This window comes from Mesoplodon bidens (assembly GCF_964165515.1).
Source record: "Mesoplodon bidens genome assembly, chromosome: 10".
NCBI lineage: Eukaryota > Metazoa > Chordata > Mammalia > Artiodactyla > Ziphiidae > Mesoplodon > Mesoplodon bidens.
In genome coordinates this window covers 40,400,109-40,422,060 of record NC_138172.1, presented here as the reverse complement: position 1 = coordinate 40,422,060, position 21,952 = coordinate 40,400,109, and the positions used below count along the sequence as shown (strand labels likewise).

The 21,952-nt window shown below is 40.8% G+C and overlaps 1 protein-coding gene across 1 annotated transcript in view; it reads right to left on the bottom strand.

Annotated features, from left to right (window-relative positions):
* SMARCC1 (SWI/SNF related BAF chromatin remodeling complex subunit C1) overlaps positions 1-15,202 on the bottom strand; it is a 179,421-nt gene extending 164,219 nt beyond the window's left edge. The window contains exons 1-2 of the mRNA XM_081247501.1: positions 14,993-15,202; positions 6,653-6,772 (exon numbers count right to left, since the gene is read on the bottom strand). Coding sequence (XP_081103627.1) covers positions 6,653-6,772; positions 14,993-15,187 — 315 coding nt within the window. The 5' untranslated portion in view covers positions 15,188-15,202. The remainder of the gene's footprint in view (positions 1-6,652; positions 6,773-14,992) is intronic.
* Between the last annotated feature and the right edge of the window lie 6,750 nt (positions 15,203-21,952).

Genomic DNA, 21,952 nt, shown 5'->3' with positions numbered 1-21,952 from the left:
ATTTATTTATTTTGGCTGTGTTGGGTCTTCGTTGCTGCGCACAGGCTCTCTCTAGTTGCAGTGAGCGGGGGCTACTCTTTGTTTTGATGCGCGGGCTTCTCATTGCAATGGCTTCTCTTGTTGTGGAGCACAGGCTCTAGGCACGCAGGCTTCAGTAGCTGTAGCACACGGGCTCAGTACTTGTGGCGCACGGGCTTAGTTGCTCCACGGCATGTGGGATCCTCCTGGACCAGGGCTCAAACCCGTGTCCCCTGCATTGACAGGCGGATTCTTAACCACTGCGCCACCAGTGAAGTCCCCTTATGATCTATTTTAAAAGGTAGAATACAACCCATGCATCTATGGTTAATTAATACATGACAAAAGAGGCAAGGATACACACTAATTATCAGAGATATGCAGATCAAAACTGCAATGACATATTACCTAACCCCAGTCAGAACGGCCATCATCAAAAAGTCTACAAACAATAAATACCGGAGAGGGTGTGGAGAAAAGAGAAACCTCCTACACTGTTGGTGGGAATGTAAATTGGTACAGCCACTATGGAGAACAGCATGGAGGTTCCTTAAAAAGCTAAAACTAGAACTACCACCTGATCCAGCAATCCTACTCCTGTGTATATATCTGAAGAAAACCATAATTCAAAAAGATATATGGGGCTTCCCTGGCGGCGCAGTGGTTGGGAATCTAACTGCCAATGCAGGGGACACGGGTTCGAGCCCTAGTCTGGTTAGATCCCACATGCCGTGGAGCAACTAAGTCTGCGAGCCACAACTACTGAGACTGCGCGTCTGGAGCCTGTGCTCCGCAACGGGAGAGGCCGTGACAGTAAGAGGCCCGCGCACCGCGATGAAGAGCGGCCCCCACTCGCCACAACTGGAGAAAGCCCTCGCACAGAAACAAAGACCCAACACAGCCAAAAATAAATAAATAAATTTATTAAAAAAGATATATGAACCCCAATGATCACTGCAACACTATTTACAATAACCAAGACATGGAAGCAACTTAATATCCATTGACAGGTGGATGGATAAATAAGATGTGGTATATATATATACGATGGAATATTACTTACCTATAAAAAAGAACAAAATCATGCCATTTGCAGCAATGTGGATGGACCTAGAGATTTTCATACTAAGTGAAGTAAGTCAGACAGAGAAAGACAAATATCATATGATATCACTCATATGTGCAATCTAATTTAAAAAAATGATATAGGGACTTCCCTGGTGGTCCAGTGGCTAAGACCCTGTGCTCCCAGTGCAGGGGGCCCAGGTTCAATCCCTGGCTGGGGAACAAGATCCCACATGCACACCACAACTAAGAGTTCTCATGCTGCAACTAAGAAGTCCGCATGCCACAACTAAAGATCCCGCATGCCGCAATGAAGATCCTGCGTGCCGCAGCTAAGACCTGGGGCAAGCAAAATGAATAAATAAATAAATAAAATAAAATTTAAAAATGATATAAATGAACTTAAAATAGATAACCAACAAGGACGTACTGTATAGCAGAGGGAACTCCACTCAATTTTCTATAATAACCTATATGGGAAAAGAATCTGAAAAAGAATGAATATATGTATATATATATATATATAAAACTGAATCACTATGCTGTACAGCTGAAACTAACACAACATTGTAAATCAACTATACTCTAATAAAAATTTTTAATAAATAAATTAAATATAAATTTAAAAGTAGAATACAAAATTGTCTAGCCTGTAGTTACAATTATGTTTGTGTTATGCATGCAAATGTACTAAGCCTTGAAGGGATTAGGGAATAACAAGAATTTTTACTTGTGGAGGTAAAAAATATTTCAATTCATATTATGTTTGCCTATGCAATATATTTTTAGCCTTACAAAGTACTTTTTTCCCCTAAATCTTTCTAACTTCTCAATTAGCACTAGATAGAACCTACCCTATGTTGAGCCAGCTGTTTAATATCCAATATGACTTAGGAAGTTAGTACATGAAGTTCCATTCTGATTTTTAAAAAATCAAAAAAAAAAAAAAAAACCCAGCCCAAACAGTGAACTCCTACACCAGTCCAGTTTATTCAGGAAAAAAAGCTTTTTAAGGTAAATAGCTTACATGTTTCACTAAAACATTCTCTGCTTTACTGTCTCTCTCCTCCATCTTTGTTTTACACCATTACACATTATATCAATCCCTTTCATTTGGAAAAAAGCTAAACACTATTCTGAGAGAAAAAGAAGTACATCTGGTCCCAATGGCACTAAGTCATGAATTATTTTTAATTCTGGTTTATTCCTAAAAATATTCTTCTCTAATCTTTAAAATCTGGAAAAACAATAATGGTTTACTTCCCTGGAGTTAAATATTCCACAAATAAAGTCCCTCGTAAATACTGTTTTTTAAGACACTCATACAATCCTAATTAGAAATACCAAAAACACAATGTGAATCACCTTACATATAATACTTCATATAAAGCTACATGTAAATTTTATTCTAAATGATTTTATACTTGATAAAATGTAATCTGTATTATATTACAGTGTTTTAAATGATGAAAACTTCAACCAGTTCCTGATTTGATAACTCTAATCCAGTTGATAATATAAGAGAACAGGAAATAAACACTCAAGTATTTGGAGGTAAAGGAACATGAAGCTTTCAAATGATTCAGAATAATATGCCCAAACACGCAGAGAAAAAGACAATGATAAAGCAAATGTGGTTAAATGCTAAAAATTGGGGATTCTAAATGAAAGTGAAAGTTCTTTATACTACTCTTGCAAATTTTTACTTTCAATTAATTTTAAGTTACCCAAAAACCTCAATTGGTCACATAGTTCAGAAAATGAAATATTCTGATTATTGAGTGGAGTAGTTCCCATTTGTTAAAAAATGAGGGCTTCCCTGGTGGAGCAGTGGTTGAGAGTCTGCCTGCCGATGCAGGGGACATGGGTTCGTGCCCCGGTCTGGGAAGATCCCACATGCCGCGGAGCGGCTGGGCCCGTGAGCCATGGCCACTGAGCCTGCGCGTCCGGAGCCTGTGCTCCGCAACGGAAGAGGCCACAGCAGTGAGAGGCCCGCGTACCGCAAAAAAAAAAAAAAAAAAAAAAAAAAAAAAAAATGAGCAAGTACCTCCAGTATCTAACCATGTATTTATAAATTATATGCATGTACTTACTATAATGCCAATATACTACACATATATATAACTTAAATCACATATTATTAAGAAATAGGTATTTTGAAAGCATTAGCTAAAAAATAATTAAAATAAAAGGAATGATCTTGCTCTGCAAATGTGAATTCAACCAGTACCCAGTAATTCCCAAATCTCTTCCTCTAATTCAACCTGTTCTCTAGAACTCCAGATCTCATTTCCAACTACCTATAGGATTTCTAAACCTGAGGTACCTACAGGAGAGCCAACCTCAACACAGACTAAACTGAGTACCTTTCTCCAGAAACCTGCTTTTATACTCTGGCTTCCACCGTAGGGAGAAAGCAATCTGCTCAGTGTAGTCATCCCAGTCAATTCTTTCTTATTTCAGCCCCACAACCCACCCTCCCCACACACACACACACACACAAAAATCACAAAGTTCTACCCCCTTGCTGTGTTTCCTAATCACTTTCAAGATAAAAGCCACACTTCTAACACAGTAAACCTGTCATTTTATGACTGATTCTGGCCCATATTTCTGCCTACTGTCCCTCAGTTCTAACCCTGTTGAACTATTTGCAACTACATTAAAAGCCTTTAGGCTTTTATATGTTGCTATCACTGCCTGAAAATCCGATCTTCCAGCATGTCCCTAAAGAACTCACACTCTACTTTCAGGACTCAGTTCAAATGTCCTTTCCCTTGGAAAACATTTCCTGACATGAGGAAAGTCAAAGGCTCTATTCATATAGGTCACTAGAGGGTAAGTAAGCCCCCTGAAGACAAACAATACACTGTATTACTCCTTGAATTCTCAGAACTTGGCATATAATCAAATGCTAAATATTTGCTGAACTCAAATCAGTGAGGAAAGGACTTCCCTGGCGGTCCAGTGGTTAACAATCCACCTTCCAATGCAGGGGACGTGGGTTCGACCCCTGGTTGGGGAACTAAGATCCCACATGCCACGGGGCAACTAAGCCCGTGTGCTGCAACTACTAAGCGCACATGCCACAACTAGAGAGAAGCCTCCGCACCGCAAGGGGGAGCCCGTACGCTGCAACTAAGTCAAAACTAAATAAATAAATAAATAAATAATTTAAAAATTAAAATAAAAGCAGTATAAAAACAAACATTATTTTAAAAAAACTTCACCTTCCAATGCAGAGGGTATGAGTTCAATCCCTGGTCAGAGAGCTAAGATCCCACATGCCTCATGGCCAAAAAAACAAAATATAAAATAGAAGTAATATTGTAACAAATTCAATGAAGACTTTAAAAATGGTCCACATCAGGGCTTCCCTGGTGGCAAAGTGGGTAAGAACTGCCTGCCAGGGCTTCCCTGGTGGCGCAGTGGTTGAGAGTCTGCCTGCCGATGCAAGGGACATGGGTTCGTGCCCCGGTCCGGGAAGATCCCACATGCTGAGGAGCGGCTGGGCCCGTAAGCCATGGCCGCTAAGCCTGCGCGTCCGGAGCCTGTGCTCCGCAGCGGGAGAGGCCACAACAGTGAAAGGCCTGCATACCGCGAAAAAAAAAAAAAAAAAAGAATCTGCCTGCCAATGCAGGGGACACAGGTTCGAGCCCTGGTCTGGGAAGATCCCACATGCCACGGAGCAACTAAGCCCACACGCCACAACTACTGAAGCCCACACGCCACAACTACTGAAGCCCACACGCCTAGAGCCCGTGCTCCACAATGAAGAGTAGCCCCTGCTCGCCCCACTAGACAAAAGCTCACACACAGCAACGAAGACTCAACACAGCCAAAAATAAAATAAATTTAACAAAAAAAGATCCACATCAAAAAAAATCTTAAAAAAAGAAATCATGCGGAAAAGCAGCACCCTTTAATAAATGTTGTTGGGTTAACCAGATGATCATATGGAAAAAAGATAAAACTGCTTTTTTTTTTGTGAGCACTGGATCCACTGCTCACAATGAATACCAAGATAAATTCTAAATGGATAACAGAGTTACATGTGAAAAATGACACCTACAAATAGTGTAGAAATTTGTTCTTCTACAAATACTAGAAGAACACATGGCTGAAATCCTTTATCACCTACAAGTGGAGAAAGCTTCCCAACGTGATTCAAAAAAATACATCCATATATTTAATGAAAATAAATTTCTGGATAACAAAAATACCATAAGTGAAATGAACAGATTTACTGCAATATCAATAAAACAATATTTTTTATTCTCAATTATATCTGAGAAATCAGTGAGTTATTAAAACAAAAAGTTTAGTGATGAAATAAGAACACACAAATCGGAAGCTTTGGAGATTTATAAAAAGGTCTACCAATAATAAATTCAGTAGAGGCAACAAACAGCAGACTGGAAACTACAAAAACCCGAATCAGAGAAATGGAAGACAAAAATTATGGGAAAATATAGGACAGATAGTTCCCAGAAATCTAGTATTTGTACAATCAGAGTTCAAAAATATAAAGAAATACAGGATGGCAGAGAAGACTAACAGACTGAATGTTCCCTGAGCTAAAGAAACATAACTGAGTCTTCGGATCATGACATATGATAACTAGACATATTTATGAATTTTAAAGATCAGTATTAAAAGGGGAAATCAGGGACTTCCCTGGTGGCGCAGTGGTTAAGAATCCGCCTGCCAGTGCAGGAGACATGGGTTTGAGCCCCAGTCCGGCAAGATTCCACATGCCATGGAGCACCTCAGCCCGTGCGCCACAACTACTGAGCCTGCACTCTAGAGCTGGCGAGCCATAACTACTGAGACCGCATGCCACGACTACTGAGGCCCGCACACCTACAGCCTGTGCTCCGCAGCGAGAAGCCACTGCAGTGAGAAGCCTGCACACCATGACGAAGAGTGGCCCCCACTCGCCGCAACTAGAGAAAGCCCACGCATAGCAACAAAGACCCAACGCAGCCATAAACAAACAAATAAATAAATTTCAAAAATTAAAAAAAGGGGGAAATCAACAAGTAGTATCAGATTTTTCTCTACAAAATCAAATGTTGAGAAGAACAAAACCTTCAAATTACAAAAGGAAATAAGGCATAACCCAATATTTCTATACCAAGCCAAACTTTCAGTCAAAATACCAACTGCAAGGAGAACAGAATCATATTCTCACATAAGCTCAGAAGAATCCCACCTACAAAATATAAAAAGATTCCAAGAAACAACATTCTAGCCACAAGAACTGAATCAGGAGGAAAAAATGGAAAAGACTTAGTACAGTAAAGACAATAGGAAACTACAACATAGTAAAATGTTAACAGTTAAGTCTAGGTAATAATTGTTGTGATGTTTAATGCAAATTTTAAATGACTTCTGAAAGAGATGCTTCCTACAGTTCAAAAGCAATAGTGTTCTATAGCTAAAATTCTGTAGCGATTCCTCCTTTTTCCTATTCTATAGGATAGCAGCAGCAAAATAAAGAGCTGTAGCCTGCACCCAAGAGTACAGAAACTGAAGATGTCCCAGTGTGATAAGCTGATGTACTTACAGGGAGTTTGGTGAAGGCCGGGTTGGTGACATGTTTCCCAAAGGCATCTTCCTGGAACTGGAGAAGCTGTACCACCAGCCCAGCCAGTGTTTTATTGGTAGGAGCATCCGCATGAACATACTGCAAGATAAAGACAGAGACTCAAAAACTGGGGCAACTGTGCAGAAGACAAAGGAAGACAATGTTAGCTTACTTCCCAGTACCTAAGTACTGGCCTGGTGGCAGATTTTTAAGTGTCTGAGACACTTACATAAATACTGGGAGCCGTGGGGAGGGATAGATAACATGTCCTTTCAGTTAACACATCTTAAGAATGAGAAATACTATGCCCAAGAAACCAAACCCAAGTGTCATCTCATCTGCACCTGGACCTAAATTAGATGGTGAGATCCTGGACCTCAAACTTGAGCCTGATGCTACTGAATTGGCCTAAAAGTTTGTTCGGGTTTTTCCATCAGATGTAACAGAAAAACCCGAACGAACTTTCTGGCCAACCTAATATAATGGAATGAGACATACTGGCCACTATATTTCGCATGTGGCCAGAGAGCCAACTGTATTACAGTTTTTCAAACAAGTCCACAAATTCTTTGATACTCCTCTCAACAAGAGGTAGGGATCTATGGCCCTCCTCTATTGAATCAGGACCATCCTCAGTGACTTGCTTAAAACCATTAGAATGCAACAGAAGTGATGCTGTGTGACTTCTGAAGATAAATCAAAAAAGATCATGCAGCTTCCATACAGTTCTTTTGGGACACCCACCTTTGGAGCCCTGAAAAACAATAAAGTCCAACCACTCTGACATCACCATACTGAGGAAGCCCAGGCTACACTGAGAGGCCACATGGAGAGGCCCCAGCTGCTGTTCAGAAGACTGACAGCACAACCACCAGACACATGAGTAAAGATGATTCCAGGTGATTGTGGCCCCCAGCTGTCAGGTCACCCCCAATCATCAAACATCCCCAGTCAAGGCCCCAGACACCACTGAGCAGAGACAACTGGCCCTACTGTGCCCATCCAAATTCCAGACACACAGGAACTCTAAGCATAATAAAATGGTTGTTTTTATGCATTAAAAAAAATACATGCGTGGGCACTTAAAAATGGTTAGGATGGTAAATTTTATAAGTTTTTTACCACAATAAAATTTTTTTAAAACAAATGTACATGAAAAGTTATCCATGCTAATGTGAATAATGTCAAGAAGGCCAAATTCATGGTAGACAGCAAGCGAGCATTACAGCAAGGAAAGATACAGGGTACATGACAGTGAAAGCATAAATTACTGAGTTCAATTAAATGTAAAAATTTAACTTAGTATTAAGCACTCACTATCACTTTGAAAAGCCATCATTAATTTTTTTTTTTTAACCTCCAATTCTGAGCAGGAAAAAACATCTATACTTCCTTCCATTAAAAAACTAAAGTTTTCTTCCTGGAAAAAACCTCTTTCCCAGTACCACCCAACATTTCAAGATAATGTTTCTCTTGCAATAAATAATGTCTAAGTGATACATATACAGCAAAATATCAGCTACACAGTCTAACATTAATTACTACGCCTTAGGTTGACTGGCTCTCAAGATGTGCTACTGTCAATCAAACTGCGTAATATAAAAGGGCAATTCTTCTTAAAGCTTAGTATCCTCGCAAATTTTTATTTGTTCAGGTATGTTAGCTTTCCACTCTAAATAGAACAGCCAGCATGCAGTTAACTTTGATGAAGACTGGTATTTTGTTGGAATGCTTTATTTTTATTTTTTTTAATTTTATTTATTTTTGGCTGCACTGGGTCTTCGTTGCTGTGTCCAGGCTTTCTCTAGTTGCAGTGAGTGGGGCTTCTCATTGTCATGGCTTCTCTTGCTGCGGAGCACAGGCTCTAGGCACGTGGGCTTCAGTAGTTGCAGCACGTGGGCTCAGTAGTTGTGGCTCGCGGGCTCTAGAGCACAGGCTCAGTAGTTGTGGCACACAGGCTTAGCTGCTCTGCGGCATGTGGGATCTTCCCGGACCAGGGCTTGAACCCGTGTCCCCTGCACTGGCAGGCGGATTCTTAACCACTGCACCACCAGGGAAGTCCAGAATGCTTTATTTTACATGAAATCCCCGAGACCAGAGGTTGGTAAAATCCAGTCTACTGCCTGTTTCTGTGTGGCCCACAAGCTAAGAATGGTTTTTACATTTTTTAAATGGCTGGGAAAAAATTAAAAGTAAAATAATATTTCATGACACATGAATATAACATAAAATTCAAATGTCAGTGTCCATAAATAAAGTTTTATCAAAACACAGCACACTCATTCATTTGCACATTGTCTATGGCTGCTTTCCTGCAACAGCAGAGTTGAGCAGTTGCAGCTGAGACTGCATGGCCCACAAAGCCTCAATATTTACTCTTGACCTTTATAGAAAAAGTCTGCCTATCCCTGTTGTACACTACTCCTTTTTATCCTTACAGATAGCTTCCTTTTATTTAATTTAAAGGTGTCCAGTAAAAACACATTTCCTTAAGGCCACAAAGTGAAACAAGTATGTCAGACATCAGCCAAAAACTGAAAACAAGTTTCATACAATTAAGCACATAAGATGTCAATTCTGTTAGTCTAAAATAATGGTTCTCAAGTTTTAGCCCCACTTATTAATTCAATAAGTCAGGCCCAAGAATCTGCATTTCTAACAAGTTCCCACGTGACACTACATGACTGGGAACTACACTTTAAGAACCACTGGACTTTAAAAAAAAATCCACTTCAAATATTATCATATATCTCAGTTAAAAAACACATTTTATTATAAAGAAGTTAAAAACCAGGTAAGCAATTTTTTTCCCCCTTCGGTACGCAGGCCTCTCACTGTTGTGGCCTCTCCCGTTGCGGAGCACAGGCTCCAGACACGCAGGCTCAGCGGCCATGGCTCACGGGCCTAGCCGCTCCGCGGCATGTGGGATCTTCCCGGACCAGGGCACAAACCCGCGTCCCCTGCATCGGCAGGCGGACTCTCAACCACTGCGCCACCAGGGAAGCCCCCAGGGAAGCAATTTTTAAATGTTAAAAACTTCTTACAATTCCCCTTTCCTACAATGCCAATTCCCATAAAAACCAAGTTTACTTCTCTGAGGACTATAAACTTTCAAGTGAAAATTTAACATCAGATTTTTTTTCCAATTTACTCAATATAGTAAATCTTTAATAAGTAATACTCAATTTTGAAAGTAATCAGTAATACTCAACATAGTATAATCTTTAATAAACTCTTCAAGTCTAACCCACAGAACTGGCAAAGTATGTTGTACATACCCACAAGATAACTTTATAATCTTTAGTAAGTACAAGCTTCTCAAAGGAATCACATAATGTACTGCAAGTTTTTCCACACATGGTAAAGCAACGTGAAAAATTAATAACCATAACTTTTTATTTTTCATATACCTGCAGACAACTGAACAGCGCCAAATCCTAAACCTGAAAGACACCATTTGGAGGAAGGTTGTTCGGCGAAAAACAAACCAACCCTCCAGGCAAAAAGTAATTTTTAATGACTTATATACATAGCTTTGTATATATTCTAAACTTCACTACTATCTACACGCTTCATTTATTGTCACTCAGAATGAGAAAGATTTCATGTGGACAACCTTACAGTTTCAGAATAAAGATGGCCAGGTTCAAAGCCCAATCAAAATGATTATCTTAGGTATTTTAAGATCCAATTTTTAAACGATAGAACATTTTTAACTCCACTTACTTTCTCCAAATCACCCACAAAAACGATCAAACATTAAAATGTACGCAAGAGATGACTTTTTTTTTTTTTTTTTTTTTTTGCAGTACGCGGGCCTCTCACTGCTGTGGCCTCTCCCGTTGCGGAGCACAGGCCCCGGACACGCAGGCCCAGCGGCCATGGCTCACAGGCCCAGCCACTCCGCGGCATGCGGGATCCTCCCGGACCGGGGCACGAACCCGTGTCCCCTGCATCGGCAGGCGGACTCCCAACCACTGCGCCACCAGGGAAGCCCAAGAGATGACATTTTTAACTAATAAATTGAATCTGACATTAATAACTTAATGTCAGATTCATACCCTCTCAAAAGGCAGTCAATGTACGACTATAAGATTTTAAATCGACTTTTAAAAATTTCTAAGAGTAACATTCTATTTAACCAATAAGAATGAAGCAGGGGGACCAAATGATACATGGCAAAAGTATCACTACCGCCTCAAATTTATATAATCCTACCTTCGAGGACTATCTCATTTGATTCGAACAACTGTCTATGGGAGTCACAGTCTTACTCCCAACTTACAAATGAAAAGTTAAAACATGGAAGTCAAGTCACCTGCTCAATGACACCAATTAGCAGCCAAGAGTACTGAACGCACGTCTTCCAACCTAACGTAATGCTCATTCCACTATCCCATACAGACATAAGTTCATTTCAACTGCTTCCAAAAATCTCACCTAAACATAAAACGTTCTTAATAGCTTTCAAAATAATGAATCCTGATTAAAGGGAAAAAAATTTAATAATTTATATAGACTACTTCAGTCATAAAAATTTTATATTTTGATCAAAAAAAAGTTCAACAGAATGTTTTATTTAAGACAACAAAAATTTTTTTAGTCTCAAAGTATTTTGATTAAGAAAGTTAGGAGTGGGCTTCCCTGGTGGCACAGTGGTTGAGAGTCCGCCTGCCGATATAAGGGACACGGGTTCCTGCCCCGGTCCGGGAAGATCCCACATGCCGCGGAATGGCTGGGCTCGTGATCCATGGCCGCTGAGCCTGCGTGTCCGGAGCCTGTGCTCCGCAACGGGAGAGGCCACAACAGTGAGAGGCCCGCGTACCGCAAAAAAAAAAAAAAAAAAAAAAAGTTAGGAGTATATGTTTAGAAAGTTGTTATCAATAAATCTGCTTTATATTCCCTGTGACATTAATATAGTATCAAAAGTTTAACTTATCCGTAAACAATTCTATTGTAGCAGATGTCCCATCTAGAAAAAAAATAGTCTTAAACTGTTAAATACTTCATGTAAAGGGCACTGAAATGCCTTCCTTGGGCAATCTACTCTATTTTAGTAATCTTCGTTAAATCCAAAGCATCTTTATTTAAATCATCCTAAAATCTTAAATCTTATTTCAGGGGTTAGCCAAACTTCGGGAAGAAACTTACCTGGGAACTAACTCAATGGCTTATAGATATACTTCACCTTCACAAGGCTTTATCATCTGAAAATCACTCTGAACTATGGATAGAAATATATCTTTCAAAGTTAGGATGAAAGATATGCACCCAGTAATATAAAGCAGGCAGCTTAGGTAGATAAACAAGCTTCCGCACTGCTAGTGGGCTGAAAATGCAACCTCAGGCAAACAGTTAACCTCTCTGTGCTTCAGCTTCCGCGTACCTAAAGTGGTCACCTCCTCTGGACTCCTTTCACTAGTTGAAGCTCAACCCAGTCAAAAAGTATTCACTCTCCTTTCTGTACTGCTAAGCCAAATGGATCAACAAAGCCTAAATAAACAGGTTTCTATACTAGTTAATCTGTTCATTCATGGAACAAATATTTACTGAGCACCTCCTATAGGCATTCAGAAGACAAAAAGAATACAAGGAAGTTCTCTTTTAATGTGAAATCACCTGGGTTTTTATAAGTAGGTGCCTATGTCTATCTTTTCCACAACACTGTGAGTTCCTTAAAGAGAGGGATTATGTGCAGCCAACAAAAAAAGGCGGAGGCGGGGTTGGAGCCAGGCAGACCTTTGATTTCCAAATTTGCCACTCCTAACTAATTCTTAGAGACGTTACTTAAATCTCCACCCTCAGGTGTCTCTCAGGTGGAAAATGAAGTAAATAATATCTATCATTCAGGACTGCTGTGAGGATTTAAGTGACTTATGTTTTAAATGCCTGGGTAAGGTGGATGCTCAGGTGCTCACTGAGTGCATACATAAACCGATCAATAAAAATGCTACTATCAATGTCATGTTTATTTCATTTATTTGCTGAGATTTATGAATTTGAAAACACACTATTAAATGCAACAGAAAAGTTTAGTTAAAACCTATCACTGTGTATACCAGGTAGAGATATATCCTGTACAGAGGAAGCAAAGAACCTTCTGGTAAATATTTTCACCACACCAACACCACTCTCAGAGGCTGATAGGATTCTGACTGTCAGGCCCAAGGGATATACAATTCTTAATCTGAGTAGGCCCAAGAAACACACTCTAGCTTTAATGAAACCCTGAGAGGTCAAACCTAACTAACTTTGTCTTTAAGGCCTCAGGCACACTGAGCCAACATTAGCCTACTGTCTTCAACACTTTGGGACAAATCCTGCAATCAGCCTCACAGCCACTTCCTCACCCACCCAAACAAATCTTTTAAAGATTATCCAAGCCTAAAGCTGCCCTCTTAAAATTGGGCGCAAATAGATGCAGAGTTTGGAGAGGTAGAAATTACTATTACTGTATTTCCCTTTTTCTTTTCCCTTCCTTGCTACCCAAAGGAATATTCCTATTTCTCTTTGTTAAAGCTACATTGATATAGTCATATAATATTATATGTCAATTACATCTCAATAAAACTGGGGTAAAAAATCCAGACTGGGGGGAAAAATACATTAAGGTATATTAATTTAAGACCCAAAGTATTGGCTGAAGGGCACATGATAAACAATACTTTAAAAATATAAATATATTCAATTCCCTTAGCTACTACCAGAAGCTCTACTGCCAACACCAAAAAAGTGACCAATTTACCATTGTACAAGGGAAAACAATATTCTTGTCTACCTACATGTAAATGAGAAAAAGCTACAATCCCAAATGTGACTGCAAAATTTCAGGGGGGGGAAAAGTCAAAGAATCAAAAAATATATTGTAAATCAAAATATATATCGCCTCTCACTTCCTAAAACCTCAGATAAGAAATGGTCATTTCTGAGAGTACCACAATGGAACGCAAAAGCACCCAAGATCCCTGCCCATGCCTAACAACTTCCAAAAGCTGACAGGCTCCACTGCGCTGTACACCCCAAATGAGTAGGTTCCTAGACTATCTTTTCATTCATTCCAACAAATATTTACTAAGCAACTACTAAGGGCGAGGCAATGAGGATCAAACATGTTCCAGGACACGTTGTAGTGAACAGGCCTAACAAGGTCCTTGCCCCAGGCTATGGTCCACAACGGGGGAAGTAGAGAACTGAAAAGGGTGTTCCGGAAATTTGGGGGCAAAGAGTATTTTTGGCAGTCTGCGTCCTTACACCTTCTAAGGGAGTCATTCCTAAATAGTTACATAAAGAGGAAGCTAAAAAAACATGTTATAAACAAGAGGCTAACTTACAACTTTTAATACCACTGACTCAGCGGAACTTACATTCCAAAGGTAGAGCAAACAGGTAAATGAAAATAATCTCAAAAAGTGGTATGAAGAAAACAAAGGTGATATGAAAGCGGGGTGATCTAACATGAATGGGGTTCTCAGGGAAGGCCTCACATTAGCCACAAGTGAACATTAACTCTTGCACTCCCACTATACATAACCAGAAGTAGTGAAGTAAAAGCCGTCTTTTTTTTTTTTTTTTTTTTTGCGGTTTTTTTTTGCGGTACGCGGGCCTCTCACTGTTGTGGCCTCTCCCGCTGCGGAGCACAGGCTCCGGACGCGCAGGCTCAGCGGCCATGGCTCACAGGCCTAGCCGCTCCGCGGCATGTGGGATCTTCCCCGACCGGGGCACGAACCCGTGTCCCCTGCATCGGCAGGCGGACTCTCAACCACTGCACCACCAGGGAAGCTCAAAGCCGTCATTTTTTAATATTAGTTCTCATGAATACTGTAATTCATTATATTAACCTGCTGTAACCAACGTCCGAGTACAATCAATCGTCCATAGTCCGTCTTTAGCATATCAACAGCAGGTAGTAAAAGCTTAGTCACCTCACTTGACTTTGAAGACTAGTCTCTAAACAAAACTTGCCGCTTTTACACCTCTGGCTCAGACAGTTTTAATAATCATTGCTCACACACCTAAAGCAGCCAACAAAAGAGGAAGATTCACACCCTCCGGGTCGCTGAGCTCGAACTGCTCCTGCAGGAGCAGGCAGGGGTTTTCGCCCGGGGTGCGTGGGCTCCCAAGAGCGGACCTCGGAGGACCAGGGGAGTCCCGGGCGCGCGGACGCCGAGAGAGCACCGCGGGGGCGTGGCGGGCCCTGCGCCTGCCTTTGTTGTCCCTCGTGGCGCGCGGGGGGAGGGGCGGCCAGAAGCCCGCGAGGCCAGTAGCCGCCCCCGGCCCCCGTCGCGTGGCCTCCCGGCCTCTACGAGCGCGCGAACCCACCTTCTTGTAGTGCTTGCCCAGCCAGACCCGCACCGAATCCAGCTGGGACACCGTCTCCGGGCTCTCCCAAAACTTGCTGGTCGGGCCCCCGTCCTTCCGCCGATAAACTGCCAGGCCCGCGGCCGCCGCCGCGCCTCCCACACCCGCAGCGCCCGCCGTCGCCCCCAGCCCACCGCCGCCCGCCGCCGCGGCCATCGTCGCCGTGCGTCGTCCCCACCGCCTGGCCCGTCCGCCCCGCCCCGGCCCTCGCGGCGTTCCTCGTTCGCACGCGCGCGCACAGCCACCACCTCCGCCTCCCGGCCCCGCCCAGTCAGGCCCCTTCCGGCGCGGAGAGCCGACCCCGCCCCTTCTCGGGACCGGCGCCTAAGTGACGAGAGCACGCGCATACGCATGCGCAGTACTCTCTCTGGGCGGGCCTAGGACAAGCTCCTCCCTCCGCCTCTTCCGCCAGGCTGTAGGATAGTTCACAGTCTCCGCCACCCAGCTTCGGCTTGTTCGGGTGTGGCTGATTCCCGGATACCTGCGTCGAATCGTTATGCAGTCTGCTACTGCACGGAGGTTCTGTGTTATCGTCTGCCACCGCCGGGGAGAAAAGGACTGGCGTGAGATGTTCCGAGAGAAGAACCCGTTTAGGGTGTGGCGGAGGTGCTGGCGGAGGAACCCACACGCCGGGTGGGAATCTGCGCCTGCCCCCTTGCCCTCAGACCTAGTGACCCTGTCGTCCTTTGTAAACACCTGTTTGGGACCACCACCCCTTGCAACAGCTGATCCCCTCTGTCACTCAGGCGCTTTCAAATCATAGCTTAAAGGTACTTCAGAAAAGTGATCCCTGACCATGCAATCTTGAACAATCATACTCGACATTGTCGGCGTAACACTCACCATGACCTGGTATTTTTCTTATTTTCTTATTGAATACTTTCCACATAAATTGCATGAGAGCCTAGTCTTGACTTGTTCGCAGGTGTACCCTCAGTGCTGGGAACAGTACCTGTTATCTAACAGATGTTCAATAAATATTTGATGAATGAGTGAATGACCTACAGGGAGGCAGAAGACAAATAATTTTAAATTATTAACGAAATATGATTGGCCACTATGGGGTTTTGAACTTAATGCTATCTAACCCCTGAACAGCAAGTGACTAATTGCTTGTGAGTTTTTAAGACCAACTTTTAAGAATGAAGACACTGTGATCAGGGAGGAAAGGAGATTTCAAACGCGTGAAAAAACTGGAACAAAGTCTTTAAAGTGTGAAAGCATACTTGGTGAAACTCCTTAAGCCCATGGAGTGGAAGCAGAGATGTTATTGGGTGGCAGTGAATTTGGAATATCCTGTAAGCATTAGAAAACCAGCTTGAACAGAGAGAATGACATGACCAGAATTACCGATTACGGTGTAGCTACTGCAGCAGTGTGAATGATAGAGTAGAGGAAGAAAGGCTGGAGGAAAATGCATTGACAGCAAAAGAAAAAATAAATTGGACTTCATCAAAATTAAAATCTTTTGTGCTTCAAAGTATACCGACAAGAAAATGAAAAAACCCACTGAATGAGAGAAAATATTTGCAAATTATATACCTGATAAGAGACATATCCAGAATATAGAAAGAACTCTTACAACTCAATAATGAAAAGAGCAAGAACCCATTTGACAAATTAACATAACCAAATGGAGTAAACTTGGTACAGCAACATTATGGATGAATCTCACAGATATTATACTGAGTGAAATAAATCTTACCCAAAGGGATATATATAGTACAATTCAATATATATGAAGGTATAGAACAGGCTAAACTCCGAAGTATGGTTCCCTCTGGGGAGTGGAGGGGAAGGAGGGACATGAGAGTGTTTCCTGGGGTGATAATAAGTTGTAGTTTGAAATAGATTTGCATTACACAGATGTATACCAATTATGGAATGGTAAAGAAAATGTATGCATTTTACTATAAATTTCCCCTCAAAAGAAAAGAACAGGGCTTCCCTGGTGGCACAGTGGTTGAGAGTCCGCCTGCCGATGCAGGAGACACGGGTTCGTGCCCCGGTCGGGGAAGATCCCACATGCCGCGGAGCAGCTAGGCCCGTGAGCCATGGCCACTGAGCCTGCGCGTCCAGAGCCTGTGCTCCGCAAGGGGAGAGGCCACAACAGTGAGAGGCCCGCGTACCGCAAAAAAAAAAAAAAAAAGAACAGTAAACAAATACTGAACTCTTATTCAAAATATGCATGCTAAAGTGTTTAGCGGTGAACTCTACCTTTCACACAGTTCTCCAAACTGCAAGCTAAATTCACATAGCAATCTATCAAGAAGTATTTTTATTGCTCAACAGGTGAAGAGTTGATTAGGTTTCTTCAATTTTGAGGAAAAGAATTGGAAACTGTATGATTGATGCCAGTTGTTACAGTCATTAGCTTTCTCAGTTTCTGGGAAGGATACCAAAAGGCTTCTCTAAAATGTATCAAAGACTAGGGTTTAGCAAATATTTTCTATAAAGTGTCAGATAGCAAATGTTTTAGGCTTGCAGGCCATATGTTCTATTTCACAACTACTCAGCCCTACCATTGTAGCACGAAAGCAGCTGTAGACAATACATAAATGAGTGAGTATGGCTGTGTTCCCAGTAAAATTTTATTTACAAAAACAGGTAGCAGGGGCTTCCCGGTAGCACAGTGGTTAAGAATCCGCCTGCCAATGCAGGGGACACGGGTTCGAGCCCTGGTCAGGGATGATCCCACATGCCGTGGAGCAACTAAGCCTGTGTGCCACAACTAGTGAAGCGTGCACACCTAGAGTCCATGCTTCGCAACAAGAGAAGTCACTGCAATGAGAATCCCGCGCACTGCAACGAAGAGTAGCCCCCGCTCAGCAATGAAGATCCAACACAGCCAAAAAAAAAACAAAAAAACAGGAGGCAGACAGTTTCTGTTTGGGATGATGAAAATGTTTAAGAGATGGATAGTAGTAATGATTGCACAAGATTGTGACTGTACTTAATGTCACTGAATTGTGCACTGAAAAGTGGTTAAGATGGTAAATATTGTTATATATTTTTTACCACACAAAAAAAAGCATATGTGGCAGGCCAGATTGGGCCTGTGCCATAGTTTGTTGACTCCTGACAAGGACTATTATACCTATTACCTTTAACTTAGAAGCATCTTGTTTAAATCAATTTACTCAGATCTGCTTGAGAAAATCACAATATTGCTTATTTCATTGAACTTTTACAATATTTTTGGTAAAATACTTTTATCACAAGGATTAGGTATATTTTCATCTAGACCTTAGAGCCGAACATTGAGCTTATTCAATTTATGGAAAATGTCTGTCATATAACCTAATTGACAAAGCTAGTCATTGTCAAATCAGCAAAAAATTTGTTTTTGTCAGAAAAAGTCTTACTTCCTTTTTCAATTCAAATAAAAGTGTTAATATTTAAGTCAAGGAATAATATCAAAGCTGCTGAGGAATAGATTCCATAACATTTTATTAGATGATTATTAAAAGCAGTCTGGTCAAGATTGAAATGATTTAGATCTAAAACAATGTATCCATTTTTATAAATTATAAAAAACAAGATAATACACTTATTAAATCAGTTATCAAAAACCTCCCAACAGAGATTGGGATTGATATATATACACTAATATGTATAAAATAGATAACTAATAAGAACCCACTGTATAAAAAAATAAATAAGATAAAATTCAAAAAAAAACAAAAACAAACTTCCCAACAAAGAAAAGCCTAGACTTGATGGCTTCAATGGTGAATTCTACCAAACATTTAAAGAAGAACTAATATCAACCCTTCTCAAACTTTTCCCAAAAAACTGAAGGGAGGGAACACCTCTAGACTCTTTCCATGAATCCAGCATTACGCTGATCTCAAAACCAGACAAAGTCACTACAAGAAATATCACTTATGAATACTGATAAAAAATCCTCAACAAAATACTAGCAAACCAAATTCAGCAGTATATTACAAGGATTTTACACCAAAAGAGATTTATTCCTGGAATGCGAGGTGGTTCAGCATACAGAAATCAGTGTAGTACACTACATTAAGAAAGTAAAGGGAAAAAACACATGATATCTCAATTGATGCAGAAGAATAATTTGACATAATTGAACACATTTCCATGATCTAAAAAAAAACTCAAACTAGGAATAGAAGGAAACTCACTATAATAACAGAAAAACCCACAGTGAACATCATACTCAATGGTAAATGACAAAGTTTTCCTCTAAGATCAAGAGCAAGGCAGAGATGCCTGCTTTCACCACTTCTGTTCAACATAGTACTGGAAGTTCTAGCCAGAACAATTAGGCAAGGAAAAAAAAATAAAAAGCATCCAAATTGAAGGAAGAAATAAGATATCTGTTTGCAGATGATATGATCTTATACATAGAAAGCCCTAAAGATTCTACAACAAAACTTGTATGACTAATACATGATTTCAGCAAAGTAGCAGGATGTAAAGCCAACACACAAAAATCAGTTGCATTTCTTCTATATATTAATAATGAGCAATCTGAAAAGGAAATCTCAACAATTTCATTTACAATAGCTTCAAAAACAATAAAACACTTAGGAAGTAACCAAGGAGGTAAAATAATTGTACAATGAAAACTATAAAACATCAATGAAAGAAATTAAACAAGACATAAATGAATGGAAACATACCTCTGTTCATGGAGGGAAAACCTAATAATTTTAAAATGTCTACAATATGAAAAGAAATCTACAGATTCAATGCAAACTCTATCAAAATCCCAGGGATGTTTTTTGCAGAAATAGAAAAACCCATCCTAAACTTCATGTAGAATCTAAAATAAACAAAACAAAACAAAAGTTTTAAAAAAATAAATAAATTTGGAGAACTCAACTTCCTGACTTCAAAACTCATCAAAACAGTGTGGTATGACATAAAGACAGACATATAGATCAATGGAAAGGATAGAGAGCCCAGGAACAAACTTTTGTGTGTATGGTCAAACGATTTTCTTGACAAGGGTGCCAAGACCGTGCAATGGGGAAAGGACAATCTTTTCAACAACTGGTGCTGGTTAAACTAGATAACTACATGCAAAAGAATGAAGTTGGACCCTTACCTCGCACTGTATACAAAAATTAATTCACAATGGATCAAAAACCTCAATATAAGAGATAAAACTATAAAATTCTTAGGAGAAAACATAGGGCAAAAGCTTCATGACATTGGATTTGACAATGATTTCTTGGATATGACACCAAAGACAATGATTTATTGGATGTGATATCAGAGATGCAGGCAATAAAAGAAAAAGTAGACAAATTGGACTTAATGAAAATTAAAAAAAATTTGCATCAGAAGAATATCAACAGGGACTTCCCTGGTGATCCAGAGGTTAAGACTCTGGGCTCCCAGTGCAGGGGGCCTGGGTTCAATCCCTGGTTGGGGAACTAGATCTCGCATACTGCACCTAAGAGCCCGCATGCTACAACTAAAAGATCCCTCATGCCCCAACCAAAGATCCCACGTGCCGCAACTAAAGACACAGTGCACCCAAATAAATAAATAAGTAAATAAATAAATATTTTTAAAGAAAAAAATATCAACAGAGTAAAAAGGCAACCCAGAGAGAGGGAGAAATATTTGCAAATCATATAATGAAGGATTTATATCCAGAATACATTGTGAACTCCTAAAACTCAGCAAGAACAAAAAAATTCAAAAATTGGCAAAGGATTTGATTAGACAGTTCTCCAAGGAAGATATGCAAATGGACAATAAGCACATGAAAAGGCGCTCAACATCTTTAGTCATCAGAGAAATGCAAATCCAAAGTATAATGATGTACCACCTTATATCCATTAAGATAGCCACTATTAAAACCCCCCAGAAAATCATAGGTATGGACAAGGATGTGGAGAAATTGGAATGCTTGTGCACTGTTGGTGAGAATGTAAAATATTACACTCACTGTGGATGATTCCTCAGAAAATTAATAGAATTACCATGGGATCCAGCAATTCTACTACTCGATATATACCCAAAAAATTAAAAGCACGGTCTTAAAAAATAAAATAAAATAAAATAAAAGCAGGGTCTTGAAGAAATATTTGTACAACCACGTTCATAATAGCATTATTCACAGTAGCCAAAAGCTAAGTATCCATCCACAGAGGGATGGGTAAGCAAAATATGATACATACAATGGAATATTATTCAGCTTTAAAAAGGAAGGTGATTCTGACATATGCTACAACATGGATAAACTTTGAGGATATTATACTAAATAAAATGACAGTCACAAAAAGACAAATAGTGCATGATTCCACTTATATGGGGCACTTAGAGTAGTCAAATCTTAAACACAGACAGTAGAATGGTGATTGCCAGTGACTAGGGAGAGGAGAAAATGAGGAGTTATTGCTTAATGAGTATAGAGTTTCAATTTTACAAGATGAAAAGAGATATGGAGATGGATGGGGTAATGGTTGTACAACATGATGAATGTATTTAATATCACTGAACTGTACACTTAAAAGTGATTAAGATGGGGCTTCCCTGGTGGCGCAGTGATTAAGAATCTGCCTGGGGCTTCCCTGGTGGCGCAGTGGTTGAGAGTACGCCTGCCGATGCAGGGGACACGGGTTCGTGCCCTGAACCGGGAAGATCCCACTTGCCGCTGAGCTGCTGGGCCTGTGAGCCATGGCCGCTGAGTGTGCACGTCCGGAGCCTGTGCTCTGCAACGGGAGAGGCCACAACAGTGAGAGGCCCGCGTACCGCAAAAAAAAAAAAAAGAAGACTCTGCCTGCCAATGCAGGGGACACGGTTTTGGGCCCTCGTCTGGGAAGATCCCACATGCCGCGGAGCAACTAAGCCCGTGTGCCACAAATACTGAACCTGCAGTCTAGAGCCCATGAGCCACAACTACTGGGCCCACGCACCACAACAACTGAAGTCCGCGCA